The sequence below is a fragment of the Bombus flavifrons genome, chromosome 11, assembly GCF_040668555.2.
Source record: "Bombus flavifrons isolate JBK064 chromosome 11, iyBomFlav1_principal, whole genome shotgun sequence".
In the NCBI taxonomy this organism is placed as follows: Eukaryota; Metazoa; Arthropoda; class Insecta; order Hymenoptera; family Apidae; genus Bombus; species Bombus flavifrons.
Window position 1 is genome coordinate 6,526,947 of NC_138452.1, and position 21,729 is coordinate 6,548,675.

General features: G+C 32.0%; 5 protein-coding genes across 21 annotated transcripts in view; 3 read left to right on the forward strand and 2 right to left on the reverse strand.

Annotated features, from left to right (window-relative positions):
• inaE (inactivation no afterpotential E) overlaps positions 1–5,093 on the forward strand; it is a 52,894-nt gene extending 47,801 nt beyond the window's left edge. For 7 of the 10 annotated variants that reach the window (XM_069123425.1, XM_069123426.1, XM_069123427.1 and 4 more), the window contains 4 exons: positions 1,951–2,300; positions 2,974–3,318; positions 3,414–3,588; positions 3,677–5,093. In XM_069123425.1, the coding sequence (XP_068979526.1) occupies positions 1,951–2,300; positions 2,974–3,318; positions 3,414–3,588; positions 3,677–3,955 (1,149 nt within the window). In that variant the 3' untranslated portion in view covers positions 3,956–5,093. Of the gene's footprint in view, positions 1–1,950; positions 2,301–2,973; positions 3,319–3,413; positions 3,589–3,676 lie in introns of those variants that run through there. The other 3 variants (XM_069123432.1, XR_011174459.1, XM_069123435.1) reach the window with 3 other exon arrangements.
• Positions 5,094–5,331: 238 nt separating this feature from the next.
• On the reverse strand, positions 5,332–6,008 carry LOC138184941 (PAT complex subunit Asterix). Its single transcript, XM_069123445.1, has 2 exons — positions 5,856–6,008; positions 5,332–5,694 (listed from the first exon to the last, which is right to left on the reverse strand). Exon 2 carries the CDS (start codon positions 5,684–5,686, stop codon positions 5,354–5,356), a length of 333 nt encoding a protein of 110 aa, XP_068979546.1. The 5' UTR covers positions 5,687–5,694; positions 5,856–6,008; the 3' UTR covers positions 5,332–5,353.
• A 256-nt stretch (positions 6,009–6,264) lies between these two features.
• LOC138185321 (periodic tryptophan protein 1 homolog) lies at positions 6,265–8,642 on the forward strand. Of its 2 annotated transcripts, none has more exons than XM_069124202.1 (11): positions 6,265–6,479; positions 6,555–6,616; positions 6,690–6,790; positions 6,860–7,036; positions 7,130–7,237; positions 7,299–7,473; positions 7,556–7,714; positions 7,795–7,903; positions 7,991–8,081; positions 8,162–8,398; positions 8,479–8,642. In XM_069124202.1, exons 1-11 carry the CDS (start codon positions 6,417–6,419, stop codon positions 8,640–8,642), a joined length of 1,446 nt encoding a protein of 481 aa, XP_068980303.1. In that variant the 5' UTR covers positions 6,265–6,416. The 2 variants fall into 2 exon arrangements, with proteins under 2 accessions (XP_068980303.1, XP_068980304.1); XM_069124203.1 differs by having other exon boundaries at positions 6,863–7,036.
• Positions 8,198–13,595, reverse strand: RYBP (ring and YY1 binding protein). Of its 5 annotated transcripts, none has more exons than XR_011174575.1 (6): positions 13,492–13,595; positions 12,038–12,565; positions 11,289–11,763; positions 10,820–11,180; positions 10,558–10,722; positions 8,198–10,483 (listed from the first exon to the last, which is right to left on the reverse strand). XR_011174575.1 is itself a non-coding variant. In XM_069124204.1 (5 exons), the coding sequence occupies exons 3-4, from the start codon at positions 11,463–11,465 to the stop codon at positions 10,842–10,844; spliced, it is 516 nt and encodes a 171-aa protein (XP_068980305.1). In that variant the 5' UTR covers positions 11,466–11,763; positions 12,038–12,565; positions 12,839–12,967; the 3' UTR covers positions 8,198–10,722; positions 10,820–10,841. The 5 variants fall into 5 exon arrangements, 1 of the variants encoding a protein (XP_068980305.1); XR_011174573.1 differs by lacking the exon at positions 13,492–13,595 and adding an exon at positions 12,839–12,967; XR_011174576.1 differs by lacking the exon at positions 13,492–13,595 and adding an exon at positions 12,839–12,965 and having other exon boundaries at positions 12,038–12,236.
• On the forward strand, positions 12,946–21,726 carry LOC138185320 (WASH complex subunit 2). Of its 3 annotated transcripts, XM_069124201.1 has the most exons (13): positions 12,946–13,084; positions 13,305–13,433; positions 13,510–13,698; positions 13,772–13,923; positions 14,007–14,194; positions 14,291–14,373; positions 14,467–14,593; positions 14,658–14,846; positions 14,932–15,212; positions 15,307–15,629; positions 17,152–18,632; positions 18,720–18,862; positions 18,959–21,726. In XM_069124201.1, exons 1-13 carry the CDS (start codon positions 13,082–13,084, stop codon positions 20,456–20,458), a joined length of 4,788 nt encoding a protein of 1,595 aa, XP_068980302.1. In that variant the 5' UTR covers positions 12,946–13,081; the 3' UTR covers positions 20,459–21,726. The 3 variants fall into 3 exon arrangements, with proteins under 3 accessions (XP_068980302.1, XP_068980300.1, XP_068980301.1); XM_069124199.1 differs by having other exon boundaries at positions 14,007–14,373; XM_069124200.1 differs by having other exon boundaries at positions 14,007–14,373; positions 18,738–18,862.
• The last annotated feature ends 3 nt before the right edge of the window (positions 21,727–21,729 follow it).

Genomic DNA, 21,729 nt, shown 5'->3' on the forward strand with positions numbered 1-21,729 from the left:
TGTGTTATACTTCCTTATTCTTCTAAATTTTCAAGCAATTATCTGTTCGACTGGATTGTTACGATACAGTGCTACAAAAGTATTTATGTTAGAATTCGAGTAAAAAATAATTGAATCTATTTTATTTTAGTATTTCTTTTAGAACAGTAAGATGGTAGATCTTTTCAGTAAATTGTACAAATTAAACCTTGAAATATCTAATATGTATTTGATTGGTATATTTAGTCTATCTATTCCTTATATGCACTTTAAGACAATAAAATCGACGGTCTCGTCTGCAGCGACCAAATTGCAGTCTGATCTGTCTTTGATTAGTTTATCGCATGTGATTATTCACGATCATGATCTTTAAGCATCACAATCACGACCGTTCATTTACACGTTTGCTCGAAATATACATTTGCTTCCGAAACGAAACAGGAGTACGTGTCGTAAATGAACATAGAGATTAGTTTCGTACACGAGATCGTGTTAAACGATATGTGTACGATAGAAGCATAACAACGATTGCAACGATAGAGCCGTAGATAAACGATGTAGAGCAGAAAATTGATCGTCGATCAGTCGAATGCTATTTGCCACCCAGTCGTTCATGCATGTGTACTCACGCATTTAGTCTATCATATGGCCATTGTATTTGATTTTTTCGTTCAGCTCGTAATTAAGTTTATCATCATCTATCGTACGTCAATAGCATGAAGGCAGAATATTGTGATAAAACATCAAGTATTTAAACGCGTTCTTTTCTTATACGAGTAATAATTCTTTCCCATGGCAAAAATGTTGCTGCATCGGGTAAAAATTCATCTCTATATTTTATCTATCTTTTTTCTGTTACTCTTTACCTTAAATAAATTAAGGAAATTCGCTTCCAACGTAGTACAGGAATAATAAATGTACGCGAGCGAATTTCGAGCGGCATATACCTGAACTTTTAGTCAATTTATTCGGAAACTTCTTTATATCTTTTATGAATATATACATACTTGTTAAAAATTTCTATGCTGGATAATGAAAATTAGAAACTCACGTTCATCTTTCTCGTACAGCATAAAACGAGAAATAAATTGCACGGTATATTTTGCAAAGTTTCGAAATTGCTTTGAAGATGTATAAAGAAGCGCGGGTTAGACGCTTCGTGTCCCGAAGAGCGAATTATCGAGCGGAGAAATATTTCTGTAAGAGCGAGTAAAGTGAAATAGAAAAATATTTCAGTAAGTTATTCTCCGGGAAACGACCTTCAAATCGTCCACACTCTTCACATAAGTCAATGATACAGCTGTTTCTTTGCCGTTTTATCTATCAATGTTGATACGAATCCAAACCTTATCTCGTGTATCACGAATCAGTAAAATAACGTTTATGATATCGATCACTAATTTGCAGTAATTCTTTGAACGTTCACGCAAATCGAATAAAACTTAAACTTTAAAAGAAACGTGCAAAGAATAGAGAAGCAAAGAACCCGGATTCAAATGTTAATTTCCATTCAATCGTTGATCGATGTAAAAGTAGGAAGTAGATTTTGTAAGGATACATAGATATGAATCAAAGGTTTCTAAACGCAATAAAGGGCAATGTGACCACGAATTTTCAAGCTATCCGATTGACAAATATTTCAAACTTTATACATTTTTCTTTCTGTAACTTCAAAAATTCTATCGATTCATAACATTACCACCTGTCATTATCACCTATCATAATGTCACGAAAGGTGTTATAAAAAAGAAAAAGGCTGTAAGACTTTGTAAGCTTATAGCACTCACCAAGATATCCTATCGACTTGCAAAGTCTTACATCCTGTATATCGATATATGACATTCGCTAATCATCGGTTCGAATCAAATTGCTTCTTGAATCACAATAGAAAATAACACGGAATTGTCGTAAAATAATGTCTGGCGGTTTCGTGAGACGATTATATTGGAACCACGCGTGTGGATATGTCAGGTTGTAACGACCCTGGGACCGGCGAAGCCACAGAGGCTGGCTTCCGGTCACGCATCATCAACGGAGCCGTCGGAGGCACGCGAGGCCGTCGAGATCCAGGAGATGGAGGTGGAACAGGAGATGAGAGCGTTACTCTCTTCATCCAGCCCAGTAAAGTCGCATCCTAGCAACCTGGCTGGGACGCCACCGCACAAACTCTGCCTGGAGACAAGCTTCACGTCGTTGCAAAGCCCCTCGGAGTTTCCTCAAGCTGGTCGCGAGCTGAGCGTCGACTCCAGGGGAATTCCATGGGAATACGTCAGTCTGGCCAGCGAATTGCTCAACACGCCCAGGGCCGACGAGACTAAATCGTAAGAATAGCAATTATACGTCTGGACGACAAACTATGGTCCGTGACGGAGGACCGACGTTAAATGGATGCCGATATATTAGGTTTACGATGAGGATTTTAAGTCAACGAAAAGAACGATATAACGATGTAATAACTTGGTTGTTTTAGGGATAATAAACGTACGGGTAGAAGAATATTCCACGTATTTGTATTTGCACTGTATTTTGTCAAATTTTATAAAATATTTATGTAAATATTTACGTCCGAGGCAGGAAATTTATACGTTAAATTTCGATTTGTATATTTGCATTCGATGCGTTTCTAATCTCATTCGAACTACATACATAGGCGCGAGAAACAATCAAAATAGTATTCCATCGAGTTTAAGGAACCTCATATATCACTCTCTCGTTCACGTTCGCTTATGTTTCACGTTTCACAAGGTTCACCGCTTCGGCAATCGCGCACCTAAATACTCATTGCACTCCATCAGACCATCTAACGGAAAACGGTTCTTCCGAAGAATTGCGGCTTAAGAGGAACACTTTGCGCTCTAATAATCAGACATCATATTTTCTTTGTTGTCTTCGATCATAAAATGTTGCTCTTTAGCTGCAGTTTATTTTTTATCTCAAGAGTTATGTCAAGCAGTTTCTTCTTGTTCGTCTTTTTTCTTATTTTTTAACACGAAGATCGAATCGTCGAAGCGACTGGGACGAGAGCTCTCGAACGGCGCCACTAGCCACGCCGGAAACTCTCTCGGAGGCGTCGAGCAGTCCACCATCGCCGGTACCACCACCGAGACCGATGAGGCGTACACCCAAAATTTCGGGAAACTTGTCAACGGCGGCGGACGACTTGAAGAACAATCTTCACTTCGCTATGCTCTCGGCGAAGAATTACTTCCTGAGGGAAGGGAACAACGGCAGTAACACAAGCAGCGGTAACAGCGAGGCGAGCTATGAAAGCGCCAAGAGCTTAACCGCTGGTCTTCCGCCGCCAGTACCGAGAAGACGGGACTCTGTTATCGTCAGGAGGTAGCCCAAATATTTTTGTTTTTTTTCTTTTTCTTTTTTTTTGGAATTCGAAATTATTTTTTTATCCTTAACGTAATATTTATGGAAAATTGCAGAGAGCAAAGAGTGTGCACAGCTGCCTGCTGCAGAGACGACTTGTCCGAAAACTCCTCGTCGCAAGCCTCTTCCCATTCATCCAGGGCGTCTCAAACATCGAATCGAGTTCAATCAGGTTTCCCCGTGGAGGAACACGAAACAAATGGATCCAGCTTGGACTTTTTCGAAGCAAAAGTATTCGATTATTCTATAAGACATCATATTTTATAAACTAGATAAATTTGCATTTTCACAACGTTAACATATTCCTGTCGTTTTCAAGGGTTCTTCTGGACAACGTGATAGCAGTAACGACGTGTTCCTCAGTGTCAGAAGTTCCCCAGAGTGTAAAGGTTTGATGGCACCAGCTACGGATTTAGGGGCAGAGTGGAAAAAGAAATTTGACGCAACAGGGCTGCCTGGTGATGCTTCGTTACCTCTTCTACGTGGACTATCGCCGACACCTACGCACGGGCAACATAGTTCGCCATTTTTCAACGCGAAACGCAAGAAATACGTTTATCCGATTACGCTGGTTGGTCGAGGCGAAAGTAGCGTTTAATTGCAAAATGTTTGACCGACCGGGGACCATAGAAATGAGGTGGGATAGATTTAAAGTGTCTGTGCCAATGTCACATTCTTCAGTGTGATCGTTTAGAATCATTCCCTTAAACCCTTGGATGGATGAACATATGAAATATTCTAAAATGAAGGGGCCATATATCTATGTTGCCTCTTTTTATACGATCTTTCACTGAAGTATGAAGACAGTAAACGGAAACTCGATATGTAGAGAAGTTCTGAAATTTCTCGAATAATAGATAGATAGTCAAATTCGAATAATATGATTTTTATCGTAGTATAAAAATACTACTTTTTGTTTTCCTTTTTGTACAGCCATTTCTCGAATGAGACGAAATATTTTCTGATTCAGAACGTTTTCTGCCAACTAAATGATAAACCAAAGGACAAATAAGATACAGAGTTAATTACATATACATTAAAGATCTAATAAATAAATATACATATATAAAGACAAATAAGAAAATTAGCAAAAAGGCAGCGGATTATATGAATGACGATTTACACGAATGAAGATGCCTTGTCACTCAAAAGAAATATCAACTTTTAAGGATAACTTCTAAGAATATAGATTCTTGTTCTTTTTAATCTGTTGATTGTTATAACATGGTAAAAACGTGTAAACGTCTATAAAAAAAGTTGCACTGGCCTACTCGTCAATCGCATTTAGTACCAGCTTTCTGTACAGTTTTTAACAGAGTTGTATGCATGCATCTTTGTACAGTTTTTAATAGAGTTAACAAAGTGTGATATTGTCTATATGATTTTGTCACTTAACATTATCTCTTTTACTTAATGTTCGAGATCTTTCATTATACGATTGAACAATACTTTCTATTACATTTTTTACTAATCTTTCAATAGTTGCAAAAATGGGACTGAAAAGGTATATAGATTACGCGTAAGATGTAAAATATGTAGCTGGTAAGAAGATATAATTATGTAACAGAAAAATATGAGCTACGAAACATAATTTTTATCAACAATCTTTTAATAGTTGAATCTTTAAAATTACTGTATTTATGTAAAAAAAATAGAAAAAATATATTTGATCTATTTAATTTTTAGCTTACGCGATAGATATTTAGAAAATACTATACATATAATATATAAATATTAGAGAAATATTGTAAGTGACATTTGTAGAATATCATTAGCAAAAAGTGATACATTGCGAAGTAATTCATTTAATGTATTAAAATATACTTTTCAAAAAATAAAAATGCCAATTCAATACTTTATTTTTCCTCTCCTACTTTACTTTTTTAATTTAAAAACTGTTTTATTGTATCAACATTAACATATGTTTTACAAGAATTTAAAAAAAATGATTAAATAATTAATATTCTAAGAGAGTTGTGTAAATTTAAAAAACCCTTTATTGTATCGCAGATGCCCATGGTGGAGTCATGGGTTGTGGATTTTGTAAGTACGACATTACAACTGCTGATATGGATAACATAAAACTGCTGAGTATTTGTTTAGTATCGTCACTCACTTTAGAATTAGCAAAACTAATACATGAGCAATATAGTGAAACCCATGCACACCATTTTAATCTCATCATTAAACCACACATGCTAAAGGTCATTCCTAATATATTCATATAATCTGGAGTTGCATTGTCGTCTGGTTGTGCCTGACTGCCTGACACGTTCGGTTTGTACCGAACTTCTCGTTCTGGACGTCTAGGATCCGATGAACTGTTCATTTTATAAACTGAAATTTACATATGAACCCAAATTTAATAACTATTTATTACAGAATCATAAATCATCAAAAGTTTTCAGGTTATCAAATTATGATAGATCATGATAAAATTATTCCAACACAAATTAATATTAAACGATAATAGTTCAAAATTATATAAGTTCACTTACCAGTATAGTAAATATAATATATAAAAAGTAACTTGTATGAACAATTCTGATTTAACAATGACAATTAAACAAATGATTACTGACGTACATATTTCCTTTCAACTAGTGCTTTTGACCAAATACACTAGTAATCCTTAGTAATTTTATCTCTGTCTTCAGGGATAACGATACACCTTTTATATCTAACATTCTGATGAGTTTAAGAATACCCAAACAATTTGAAAAGCTAATTTATTTTACTTTTAAATATAAATTTTAAACATTAAAGTTTAAATATATTTAGCACCATCAGTACGTAAACGTATTTATTTTTCACATTTAATTAATAATTATTGAATTCTCAATAATCACTTTCTTAACATGTTGAACATTGAACATACATAAAATTTCCTAAAGTCGGTACCTCAAATTGAAATCATAGGTTTACAACGTACAATTTATGCAACGTGCAATACGTATGACACCTAATATCAGATATTATTCTTGTTATTCAACGTTTCCATAAATAATTGTAAATATTTTTATTGTAGAAATTAATTTAAAAAGATATATAATTTAAAAATGAGTATAATACCGTGCACATCGTGGGTAAAAAAAGGTGTTGCTTCTGCAAACCCTGCAAAGGTTAGTCAGTTTTAATATTTTTGGTATGAAATTTAATTTGTTTAATCTAATGGGCATAGTTTACCAATTTTTCAGATTCAACTAACTCCAAAAGAATTAAACCGAATCATAAAATACAAACAACCTGAATTAATACTGTAAGTATTATAGTAATATCTGATAGCTTTAAAAAAGTATTTCACAACAGTAAAAATATTTCAATTTTCTTAGACCTGTTGGAAATGATTCAGATAAAAAACACAATAAAAAAAAACGTGAAGTAGGATCCTCTGAAATAGATGAATATAATTTTGACAAATATGATGACGAATGTAAGATAAATATTATCATATTATGACATAAATAATTTAACTTTTTAAAAAATTAGTGTTAATATACAGCAGGTAATATACACTGTAATATTGGTAATATTGCAAGTTTTGAGGAAGATGGAATAGACCCTCTTATAACAGGAGAAGATGATGATTCAGAAAAAGATGATGATATTATTAAAAGTAACGACAATCTTGTACTAATAGGCCGTGTAGAAGGAGGTGGTAGTATCCTAGAAGTATTTGGTTTGTATATCAAATAAAAATCATAATTTTTTAATGAAGAAACTTTAATCCTTATAAATAATTTCTAAAGCACAAGTTTACCTATTTTTTTAGTATATAATGGAGATGAAGATTCATTTTATTGTCATCATGATATATTGTTACCATCATTCCCATTGTGTATAGAATGGCTTGATTTTGATCCTTCAGATTCAAAACCAGGTAAGTATGAAATATTTTTATGCAGCTACAAATTTTGTATAAACTTTTTTATTTATTATAGGTAATTTATGTGCAATTGGTGATATGACTTCTATCATAAAAGTATGGGATTTGGATTTAATGGATTCTTTAGAACCAGCCTATAAACTTGGTCGCAAACCAAATAAAAAGAGAAGTCAAAGCTATGTTGGGCATAGAGATGCTGTATTAGATTTAGCATGGAATAAAAATTATACGTTAGTATTGTCTACCGATTAAAATGTTTGTTTGAAACTTCATACACTCACTAATAAAGCAGCTTTTTTAATACTCTTGTAGACATGTACTTGCTAGTGCATCTGCTGATCACACAGTTCTGTTGTGGGATTTAGAAATTGGGGTACCTGCTAACAAATTTACATCTTTTGAAGAAGAAATTCAGTCGTTAAAATGGCATCCAAACGAAGGTCATTACTTATTGACAGGTTGCGCAGATACGTATGTCTATCAGTTTTCAATCGTTTATAGAAATTTTTTAATTATAACTGAAATACTTACATGCTTAATTTCTTATTCAGGGTGGTGAGATTATTTGACTGTAGATATGAAACAATAGTAAAATCATGGAATGCATTAGGAGAAGTGGAAAAAGTGTTATGGAATTCGTTTGATTCAAATTATTGCTTAGTAAATATATGAAATATATTATTTTTGTTTGAAATAGAATTTACATTATACTGGTTGAAATTATTTTAATTGTTACTTTTGGTTTAGGTCAGTACCTCTAATGGATATGTACAATATATAGATATCAGGGAAGGCAAATCAATTTGGGACGTGCAAGCTCACACAAAAGAAGTCATAGGTAAATTATATAAAATTGATATATGAATAATGTGTAATATACATAAATATGAATTATAACTAAATTTATTATGATTTTAGGTTTATCACTTAGCTCATCATGCCCTGGACTTCTGGTTACTTCAGCGAACGACGGTGTCATAAAGGTGTGGGATATTATTAACAACAAAGAGCCACGGTCTATTTGGGAAAAAAAGACTAATCTTGGTGCTTTGTTATGTCTTGCACCCAACCCAGATAATCCTTTTGTATTTGCTGTTGGTGGTGACAATAAATCACATAATTATAAAATATTTGATCTTTTACAAATACCAGAAGGTATGTTAATATACATATAATACCAACCTTCTATATAATAATTTTGTTATTGTTAGCATCTTAATATATATTTTTAACAGTACGCGAGAGGTTTCGGGAACGGAAGTTACAAAACAATATCAATGATACCAGAACACAAGAAAAAAAAGAAGAAATGATGGATGTGACTGAAGATAAGAATTCAACGATTTTTAGTCTACATACAACTAATACAGCATCCAAAAGAACGGAAAGGAATAAGTAAACAAGTACAATAAAGATTACAAATTATATTGACAGCAAGATCTCCAAAGATTGTATATCCATAGGTACTTGTGCAACTTTTTACTTGTATATTATTTTGACATAAATAAAAGGAACACATATTTGAAAGACTAAACTAAAAATTGTATTTTTTCTTCTTAAAACGTGTAATTTATTTTTTCTTTGTAATAATATATTGTTAATTTCAACAATATTTTTCGAAAGTTTTACAATCTGTACAACATAGTATGTAATTCTGTTCTAATAATTTACAACACACACAAATCCAATTTTATTTTAACATATTTTTACACATTGAAGACAATTGGTACAAATTTTTGATTTGAATTGATCCAATATAGAAATATCATAATATTTGCTAAATTATTAAAAAAATATTGTTTTTTAAATCAATGAACGATTCCAGTAGTTGGAAATATGGACTTTGAAGTTGTACATTATAAAGTATAAAACATTTGCTGTAATTGTAAAAGGATTAAAAATACATTATCTTCACGATGATAATGTGATTTAAAATATTTTTAATTTTTTATCTGAAGTAAAATAAAATGATTTACAAATATATTTAATTTACAAATATTAAACGCAAATTTTACATTCATCTTGTAAAATTTATAAAATTGATGACATTTATGGAAAACAATTGAGAAGTAGCCGCTACAATTTCATTTTTCTATGTTATAAACTCTTTAAAACATTGCATGATTATATAATTTTTTGGTACCTGAATATGTATAAATGTTTGTAAAACTATTATTTACTTTCATGTTTATGATAAAGAATATTAACTTTAATGACAAATTACATTTTATAGTTCAGTCTAACTAGCATACAAATATTTTACATGGATTTAAAAAGAATTGGTTGTATAGCATGTTAATATCTTTCCATTACTTATGAAATAATCATATTGTTTATGGTCCTTATAGTCACAATAAATTTTGTATGAGTCAATTCGGTAATGCTATTTCTTATCTGGTAACGTAAAATATGTAAAAATAAATATAAAAAGAACTATAAATCACAGTTACAAGTGATTGGGCAGTTACTAATATGAGCTAGCTTTGCAGCTTTTATGCTCTGCTGTAGTACCAGTAATAGAAAAATGATAGTCTTTTGTAACATTGTTCCAATATTTGTGATTTTACTACATAAAGAAATTAATATTTAGTAAATTGGTCAAATATTTTCGAGTAATATTATATTGAATCTATATATCCTAATACTATTAAAGTATGGAGGCAATATAAGAAGTACATAAAAGTTACATTTGTCGTGTTTCATAATGAGAATAGTGAGCAACCAAAATTAACAAAATTTTTTGTTACAAATTCAGATATTATCTAAAATATATATTAAACCATGTGATACCTATTTCAATTTATATTATGTAGTATGTTATGTAATTTAATCGCATATCTTTTTATGTATATCTATATATAAATTAAAAATTTCTGTGTTAGTGAAATTAACTGCTATTAAAGTGTAAAGCTTGGAACAGATCGAATTTGGAATGGGATAAAGGTATATACGTACCAATGCCAGTTTCTTAGTTCTTCTTCACAGCAATTATTAAATAAACAAGATAAATACCTCATATTATACATAAATGAGTCAAAATATTCTAATTAACAATAATGTTACAACATGCTTTCTGGCAGTGGCGTCATAGATTCAATGAAAGTCATGTAGACATTGTTATGTCAACAATGGGTGTATCAAATTCCATTTGCCATATTAAGGCATATAATGCATTTGTTACAATTAATATTATATAAATAGAGTAATACGTAATATCCGAAGTTGCACAAATAAAATTATCTAAAATATGTAATTAAATATTAAAGATCAATTTGGAATATTATCAATCTATGAAATAAATAAATTTAACTAACTTTTGTTGTTGCTTTTAGATGTCAAGATTACTGTTATGAAACAATTTTTTTTTATGTCAGTATATAGCAACAATATACAACATATTTCTTATGTTATACTGAAGACATAATTTAATGATTCCACTGATAGCATAAAACATCTGACCTCATTGAATGTTACGTAACCTGTAACATATAGACAAAATGGTTGTTTTTGTCTACAGAATGGACCATAGTCCATAGAGATTGACAGATATAATATATTAATTAGATTAATTCATACACATATGTGTTACAGCACTGAGCTAAGCATCTGTTCCTATATCCAGACTTCTGGAGTCTTGATTAGAATCATGCTGACTTCCATTTTCAGAAGAAGCACTGCTAGACAAACCAGATTGATCTGAACTTTTTTTCACTTTGGGCTTATATTCGGTAATAACGACAGTAACATTGTTCACTGTCACTTCATTGGTCTGAGCCGTACTACGATCTATATTTTTTAGACGAGGTGGGTGCCTATTTTTACGCCTTGGTTTGTCCAATTTACGATCTTTTTCTTTACCGCTACTAGTTGTACTACCCCCACTTCCACCTTCCTTCTTTCCAGGTTTCAAAAGTGGTACATATTGTTGCTGCGCAACCTACATATAAATTAATGGTAATAAGATTATATATTATTAACTCGTATTGTAAATTTATTATACATTATTGCATTTATAACATATAGTGAAATACTATAATATTGTAACCTGTTGTGCCACAAGTTGGGGATTAATACGGGGTTTCCGCGTAGAAGTTCCTTTACGGACGTCACACATGAGGCACTTAAATGCTTCTGCTGTATTTCTATATGTGCAAACACTGCAGTCCCAATAGTTTTCTTCCAAAACCTTCGCCTGACGTTTTCCACTTCCCGAATGGTTCATTGTTCATGAAAGTCAGTTGTAAAACACTGTACCTTCTCAAAAGAGAGTTAGCCTTCCTGTACGTGCTTTCAGCCTCATTAAAAGTGATTTTGTGAACACTGTATACTTTATGACAATGAGAATGCTCTAAAAGAGCAGGAATAAAGATATGCAATAAAGAAAATGGACAATTGCCTAAGATAATATTCTGTGCATCAACTAAACAAGATACACAATTGTCGAATGTATTCATCTTTGCTATATAAGCCATACATATCTGTTTGTTGTGACATTCTGATGTACATGTTTTAAAGTATATCTAGAACAAATAAAATATACATTTCTTATCATAATGTGGTAAATAAATTGTTTTTCATGTCTAACAAAAATTTTACAATGTATTCGTGATTGTATTTATCCTATATCCTATGATAAATAAGTTTGTTATATTTATTGTTACTTAATACATAGGCACACGTACGTTTATGCTATAAAATGTTGTTTAAAAAATTAAATCAACTTGTTAGAAAAATTTATAATAAAATAGATCTTTCTGTAGATTATGATAAAATATTTATTTAATACGTACGTACCGATTAAAAGTACCAATTTATGGAACTTTTTGCACAGTAACGGTTATCCGTCGTTTTTTGTTATTGTATTACAAATGCTTGCTTTTCCACTTCAAAAACTTATATTAAATATCCATGGGGTAATGTATAAATAATAAAATCTTAATTATGGAAAGTTCAAATACTATTTATGGTATAAAGGTTCCAAACATTCTTTTCTCTAATGAAACAGATGGAATTCTTCACTTGCATATAAAAGTAGCATTATTCCACATATACGATGTTCTCCTTGTCAGTATTATCAGTATGCTTATACACATACACTAGACACTCTGACACATTTACAGTCAAGACATCTTTTTTATGTTTTGTGTTATTGTAAAACGGATGCTTTACACATAAAACTTGGTAAAAATCAACTAACTCGAAGATATTGACAAACAATCTACAGCGCTGTTCCTCTATAGGTCGAACAGCGGAATGTTGAATACGGACTATGGACTAAAATACTGTTCGGTTTGGCAACATTGTATGGACCAGCGTTGTATGCTGTAACAGAAAGGCCCTTTTCTACTTATTTAATTATGAAAAATATGATACATATTAATATACTTTACTGTGCTGGTTGTACTAAATTTTTAAATAACACGATAACGCAACGAAACATAAATTATTACGAATATTACTTCACAATAATATAAAGAAAAAGATATATTATAATTTTCAAACAGATAATTTATATCAAAAAGATGTTTTGTATACAAAATTTTTAATTGTTTTAATCCTTTGTCTTATTAAGTATTTCTGTAGCGTTTTACGTACTCTCTATTTTATGACGTATAAGCAAAAAACAGCTTGCAAAATATAGGCCTCAGATTAACTTTCACACATTCCTGAAAGTTTTCCTATACAGTAGTAGTTGTGACAGTGCCGGACACTTGATAATTCCAACTGTTAAGTGGGTGTTTTTTTCTTTTACTAAGTTTGATAAAAAATAATGCAACGTATGTAAATGTAATTACGAAGATAAATAACAGTCTGTTATAGTAAATTGGGCTAGGTGGTATGGTATGTTGTATAATCATTTACCAGTTTTGACATTTAAAACTTTCAAGGTTAACGAATATAAACAATAATAAAGATTAATATATTACTTTTTTCATATGGAACAGAATTAGTATAATGAAAATAATATGGAAATTTGTTCCTTTTTGTCAAATTTGTTAAGCATTTAGAAAAAATATATTAGATAGTTTTAAGTATATATAATAGAAATTTGATATACTAGGACATATCAAATGGGATGGACAAGTCATGGGATCATCCATGGACTACAGATGAAATGCGAAAAAAGAGAAGGGAATGGAGTTTAGCAGCTGATGCAGGACTCCTTAAACATCTGCAGCAATTTTCTAATGTATGATTGAAATTGGTGTAACCTATTAAAATTATACTTGTACAAGATTTATATTTACCGACAGTATTTGTTATAGAATGTGGTATCAAGGGCAAATAAAACTCAAGAAGCCTTAGATTCACTGACAACACAATTAAATGAAACAGCAATATTTATAGATAATGTTACCAATACATCATTGGCTTTAGCCAATACTCAATTTATTGAAAGCCGTGTACAGGAGGATAATATAGAGATTGGACAACAAGCAGAAACATCAGTGGAGGTAGTTGGAGATTTTTACGATGTAAGATACTGTAACTTTTTTAAATTATTACTATATCAAAATTTATCTATAGCAAGGTAAGGATGAAGATTCTGCAACTGCAGATTTCATAGCTAGTGTGAGTGAAAGTGTCAAGCAAGGCCTAAATATAATGTATGAAAAATACAAGGAAATGGAGTTTGTTGATAGTGATAGTGAAGAAGAGGACAATAAAATAGTACTAAGGTAAATATTATTGCTAGATTATTTTTATTTATTATTGTTTTTATTATACATATATAAATAAAATATCGATGATTTAATTACAGTGTTGTATTGGGGCCAAATAATCCATACCAAGATCGGCCTTTGCCTTATGTCATCGGCTCAGAAAAATGGAAAAATTCAAATAAAATTGGTCTAGAAAGCAGTAGCAGCAGTGAATCTGAACAAGTAGACGAAGAAGAAGAAGAATCAGAAAGCGAAGATGATACCACAGCAGCATTTAAAGATTACAGTATGAATGCTGCACCAAAAACAAACATTGTTGGATTATTACCTTCTTTGAATGAATCGGATTACAGTAAAAGAAATGATATGACATATATTATAGGAAATGACAAAATGGATGCACTTAGTCAAAATGAAATAGATTCAGTACCTGATTCAGTTACTCCTACTGATAATGCATCAAAGGTTCCTATTTCCTTTTCCTTTAATATATATACTCTTGTATGATGTTCTTTACACTACACATACATGTTATAAGATCTTCATACTTTGATTTAGATACCATTGCCGAACAATATAACACCAAATTTTGCAGAAGAGTTAGCCAAGCGATTAGGTACAGTTCGACAGACTGAAAAACCTGTTGTAGATGAAAAAAATGAGGCATCGATAAATCGATTTAAAGGTATTTACATGAATTAAATTTATTTTGATTTTTATCCATATTTAATTTTTATTATATTTTTCAGATGATTTATTTACACCAGAGGAAGATGAAAACATCTTAAATGATAAATCTAAAACTATAATCAGTAGAAGTAAAGGATTTTTAAATGATCAATTTGTAGAAAATGCATCCAAGGAAAGACAAATCAAATCGTATAAGAATAATATTATACCTGCTAGCATTGATGTGCCACCTCCAATTAGTGATGTTTGTAAGTTTCTCGTAGCTTATAAGCTTTCGTAATTTACATATTTGCGTCTTCTCAAGATGTTTAATAAGAGGGCCTGTATTTACAGCAACAAAACCAAAATCTGCAATCGATGATCTTTTCGGTGATGCTGATTCCGACATTTTTTCCCCGAAAAATACAATCACGAAAAATAAATATTCTAGCAATAATAATCAGTCAACAAAGACAGAAGGAACGCGAAGGAATCATTTAGAGATAGCATCATCAGTAACTAGTAATATGACTACGAGTACCCCAGAAACTAACGTAAATACTAATTTATTTAGCGACGATGAAGATGTTGGTGACCTCTTTGGATCGTCTAAACATCAACAACTAAATAAAAAGGTAAGATTGCATAAAATAACTATTGTTAACAAAATACTTCACTTACAAATATTATAATGGAACTGCAAAATTAATATTTCATGTGATATTTTAGAAACCAGGGGGGGAAGTATCAATATTTGGAAATATCTTAACTTCAGAGATTGAAAGTAAGCTATCTCGTAGGATATCGCGAACTCAATCATCTGGATCTTCCGGAAGTAATACACCAGCAAATTATGAAATTAGTGCTAGCAATGAATCGGTACTTGATCGTTCGCGAAATGTTATTCTGAACAATAATATTAACGAACAAGACTCTATTGTGACAGCAAGGAATAACGCAGAAAATTCAAACATTGTTAATGAAAGTAGTTACAGCAGTGGGATATCAATTCATCCATCAAGTATTAATAATACAGGTGGTTCAAGCATAGGGTAAGTGCCAGTTTCATTATTAAATTAAATTAAATTAAAGTAAATTAGATTAAATAACAAATCAGATGATTTAGATTATGGACAATAATATATTTTGCTAAAAATAAAGGTATTATCGTCCCTACGATTGTCGGACCATGTTTAATAATATATCGATAAAAATTCATATCTTCATTGTTTTTTTATACGCGCGAAAAACAAATACACGTGCCATGTACATCAAATGTCATTGAATTGATGATCCAAACATTAGTCATCATTCATTACGTTGCGGTGATTGTATCGGCTACATGCGCGAGCTCAAGGCGAGCTTCTTTAGTTTATTCGTATCTCGTCCAGAACTAGTATCTTGTAGGCATATATTTGATCAACACATTTTTAGTTTCATTTATTTCTAATTATAGGAAATCTAGTAAGTACTACATTATCTCATGGCTATTATTCATCTGGCATTATTCATTCCTAACGCAATAATAATTTTTCAATTTGCACAAATAAATTTCGTATCATATTGGTAGTGGGATATGTTTAATTAAATTATATTGTTTTAAGTGACCGGTCAAATATATAACATTTCTAGTTTTTATGTATAAGAACATGATATGTAGAACAATGAATAATATTACTGTCCATGTGATACTTAACAAGTATATATGTATTGATTTAAAATCAAATCACTTACAAAAGTCCTGTTATATGCCTGTCTGAATGGTGCATATGTCTCTAATCTCTATAGTACGTCTCCACGGATAGATCCTCGTACTTTCTAAAAGCTATTATATTTTGTTGAATGGTGATCCAATTTTTTAGAATCCAATCTCGCATGCCAACTTGTCATAGACAAGATTTCTCTCGCTGTAATCTCGTTTCTGTCAATAGCAATTGATTCATTTAGCACGTTATAAATTATCGCATTATGTCTCTTGAGAATTTATTACATGCAATTATGGATTTGTTTTGCCGCGAGTTATTGATAATACTATATCGGAAATTGTGTTGTACTATATTATCGTTATACCTATTTTTGCATTTTAATGCATCGCAGCTATAAGTGTATTCAATGATTTTATTACGTTTCGCGTACACATGATATTGAATAATTGAATTATGAGAAATTGTTGCATTGAAGAAACTACTAGCGTCACGAAATCTTACCATTTCTTATATAAATTCATTTTAGACATTGCATTCCACATTTTTTAATCTTTCTTTGATCTGCAAGCGTTGCCTTATTGATTTTGTTACGATATATTTAACTCTATACATTTTATTAATACGCACCGTGTTTTAAGTTTCACGTTTCTATTTGCTTTTGTTTTGTAATCTTGTAACGTATTCTTCAGAAGGAAGCTTCTACCATAAATAAGGCATATCTTTTAATACAGAGAATGAAATACTATTCTTCCAATTTAATTCAAGATAAGCAATAGAAAAGAAAGAAAATAAAACAAGTTTGAATTTACTTTAATAGAATATTATATTATTATTCTTTATTTCTATTTTTATGACCGTTTTGTTTTAGCGTTGACTTCCAGCCACAAATGACATCAACACGTTTAAAATCGGAAGAGATCTATCGGGAACAAATCACCAGTGACAGTCTCTTCACTGCACGTACACAGAATCCAGCGAATGCTACTTCAATTTTAAATTCAACAAATAATCAACCGCAGGAAGAATCGATCGAAGATGTACTGTCTATAGTGCAAGACGATGTATTCGAGAACGAAGATCTGTTTGGCCCACCCCCGTTACCAAAAGCGGATTCAAAACCGGCAAAATCAAAGATGCCTTCGTTATTTGACGATTCCGACTCTGGTGACGAGTTGTTTTCGACGACCAGCTCAGGTTCTAGATCGCAAAGGAGTAGCGATTTATTAACTTCTCAGTATTCTGATAAAATAAAATCTACGCAACGCAGAGGTCTCTTTGACGAGGAAATCGATATATTCGATAATAAGGATTCGCTAGACGTTGATATTTTTGGCATAATACCGAAACCGGTTGCGAAACAGGAAAGCAGTACCTCTAGTAGAAAATTTTTGGACATACCTGATGATGATCTGTTTGCAAGCAATATTCGGGACACGATACCAAAAAATAATGGCTTGGAGAAAAGCAAAAATGTTGCCACATCGAAGGAAATTAGGTTGTTTGACGACGACGATATGGAAGATGGTGATTTATTCGCTACGAAACCTGTCAAAAGCGAAACTAAAAATGAGCCTGATATTTTCAACGACGACGATGAGAATGATTTGTTTTCCGCCCAGAAACCAATTGATAAAAAGCAGAAAGATAACAAACAGCCATCAGAAACGGCTACATTTGGAATAGATATCACGGATCAGAAAGTATCCACTGAGAAGAACAAAAGTAAGAGTAGCGATATTCTTTCGGGCAACGGATTGTTTTCTACTACCATTGGATCGCATGGATTAATCTTTGAGGATGATGACTATGATGATTTGTTCAGTACCAAAAATGTATCAACGGAAAAAACAAAAGAGGATGCACATTTAAATTTGAAGACGACAGAGGATACTAAGGAACGTTCTAATAAGAATATTGAAACATCAAATAGTTCTGACATCTTTGCAAAATCTGAAGAATCAAACGTTCCTGTTACTGCGTCCACGGACATAGAACAAGATAATGACAAAGATATGCATCGAGTTAGTAGCTCTGACGAACGCGAACCTATGCAAAATAATGAAAATGAATTAAAGAAGAGTCCTCCAAAATCTTTAGACATACATACACCTGGCACGTTATCTTCGCCTGAAAAGAACAATCAGGCAGCGAAACGCGTGGTTTCTGGGAAGATAAAAAATTTGATGGGAAGAATGGGCGATTTGAAGTTGATTTCACCTATGGATACACCACCAGTATGGCGAAAAAGCAAAGAAAAAACAGATGAAGAAGATAGTGCAGCGGATAGAGATAGCGACGACGGTGGATGTCTTAGTACACAAGGTCCTAATTCGCCGTTAAGTGTATCAGGTAACGAAGATATAACTTTTACATTCTACACTTATAGTTTGTATCTTCATCTATAATTTTTTAACACAATATATATTTGAGCTAAAGGAAAATGTTGTTTTGTAGAAGATAGTACTACGCAGAAGCAATCACAGCAATCATCAATGATTTCGGATGAAAATAATGCAGAAAATGCCATTAGTTTCGATGAACCAGCCCAGCTAGAGACGTTGTCTACTACCGCTTCGAAGGTAATTATTAAAACATCACTGAAATATATTGAAAAACGAAAATAATTCCGTTGATCATATTGTTTATTTATTTTTGCTCTTTTTATCATTTTTCAGACTCGGGTTAGGATACAAGCGAGACGCCGACCACAAAGTAGGCAAGCACGAAAATCCGCTATCAGACAAAGCGGAATCGATTTTGATACCGTAGACTTCGTTGAGAATAATTCACAAGATGAGAATCAGGTTAATCAATCGTCAACTATTTTCAATAAAGAGACCTTTACAGCTGCGAACACCAGTGCTGCCCATACTACCACCGCGATTTCTGACCACTTGGTTTCGTCTACCAACGATAATCTTTATAGAACCCCTGATACTAATATATTCTTGGCTGCGGATGATAAATCTGAATTAGGGAGCATAAGCAAGGAAAGTTCAATGAGTGCTAACAAAAATACTTTACTGTCACCGTCTACGGACGAAGAAGATTTATTTGATGTTCCACCTGATTTACCAGAGGATCCGCAGAAAGAAGATACACTGTTTGGTAGGGCACCTATTCTCTCCCCAGTCGAGAAAGTCGTTTCTGAAAAGCCACCCGTTACCTTTAAAGTATTGAAAGACACGCATATTAAACAAATCGACGATATAAAGACAGAAACGGGAAAAACCGAGCAACAGGAAGAAAAGAGTAGCACGTTATCCGAATCTAGTACCACTTCCAATGTAAACGCTACAATTTCATGCGCTATTAGAAAGGAATCCAAATCAGAGGACACGAAATTCGAAGATGAATCGAAAAAAATGATCGATCCGTTACGAGATGATAGTCACGATCCGTTGAAAGATCCCAGTCAGTTATTTGCCTTTGTTACGAAAACACCGTCTCCAGAAAAAGGAAAGAATTTGTTATTTTCCGAAGACGATAGTTTGTTTTCTAGCGGTAATAAGAAATTCATCGAAGAAAAAACTACGAAGAAACCAATTTTGGACTTGTTTACCGATGATGCGGAAAGTGATTTGTTTACGACGACTTTAACTAAAGCCGTGAAAAAGCCTTTAAAGGATACCAAGATTAGTTTATTCGATGAAGAAGACGAAGATGATAGTTTATTTGGATCCGTTGTAAAAAAGTCGACGATAGAAAACATACCCGAAAAAAGACATTCTATGGAGCAGACTGCGAAGAAAATAAGCTTATTTGGTAACGATGATAACGACACAAATTTGTTCTCTGGGCCATTCGATCAAACACAGAAGTCAGATTCTGGAAGTATTCAAGAGCAATCGAGTAAAAATAATATGTTAACCAATATTACCGAGACCGTAAGGACCTCGCATATTACGGATATTTTTGCCGATCAATCGAGCGGAGAAGATGATATTTTCGCCAAGACACCAGCTTCAAAGAAAACCACTGTCACGTCGAAGTCGCTGTTTCCTTCTGACGACGACGACGACGATGATAATATTTTCGGTAAGAAATTCACAAGCGAATCGCAGGTAAACTCAGCAGAAACGCGTTCGATCGTTAAAAAAGCGGTAACGAGGGATCTAAAAAAGACAGCTGAAAAGATTGGCGAAGATCCATTGAGTGCTCTGCTAGATGACTAAATATATTTTTTTCTAAAATTATATATATATTATTTATATTTGTTGTTTAATGTATACATCTTATAAATTCGTTTGAAATTAGGATACAAGATATCGACATTGAACATATATAATACTTTCCAAATTGTATATTTATTAAAATAATAATCGAGAATTAAGTAAATGGATGATTAAATATGTATAAATTGTGAATAACGCTGTGCGTTCAAAGGTATCGTCACTGCAAAAATAATAGGAGAAAATTTAATTATATACAAGATGTATTTGTTTTTATTTATTCTTTATATAGGAATGCAAAATATATTATGATTTATAACATATATTGTCACAGATATTTTAAAGTATTTTTTCATTGTCACTGTTTTAAATAGAAATCATAAAAATATTAAAATCATAAGACAAAACTTTTATTAAGTATCGAGGACAACGAACAACAGAATATTAGACAAATAAGATAATAATTAATACTGCTTGATTGGTTGCCATTTTGTTACACAATCATTTTGCATAATTAATTTGCAAGCAGTGCTTTCACGTATACTGCATATCATATATTCTCTGTAATTTACATACAAGGGGTCCGCGAAATCATGGTACAGGCGGTCAGCTGGTGATTTTACATGTAAAAATAAATTGAACAAAAAAGTTTCGTTTCCGAGGAAAGTAAGTTTGAAAACTTATTCAAGTACATTACGTGCATTAAGTGAAAATTTCGAATTATAAAACTTCCTGCTCGTGACTGTTACTAAATATATACGCTGCCACGATTAATTTCCTGTTATTGTCATTGTGTTTTCTCCGCGATAATAACTATTACTTTTCATTTTTCTATATTCAATTTGGAGGTTTTTATAAGTAAGGATAGGATTAGTACTTTTTAAGAATCATTTAATTAATCAAAAAACAAATCGTGATATTGCCCATGTTTAACAATGCAGACACGAGTAGAAACAGAAGTTTCATAATTCGAAATTTGCAATTAATACATGGGTACATGATGCGTTTTTAAATTCATGATTACGAGTGAAAATGAAGCCTTAAATGAGAAGTCGTTATTCTTCTTTTACTACCGATTTTTGCATGTAGTATCGTCACCCAACCGTTCTATAATTTCAGAGACACCCTGTATAGTTCGTCTTATATATTTATTTGTTGACAATATGTGGCACTCGATAATGTATTTTATTGTATATATTGCATTCTCTCTATGAAACATGTATTAGTACAAATACAAATAAATAAACGAAATAAATATCATTTATATTATATTT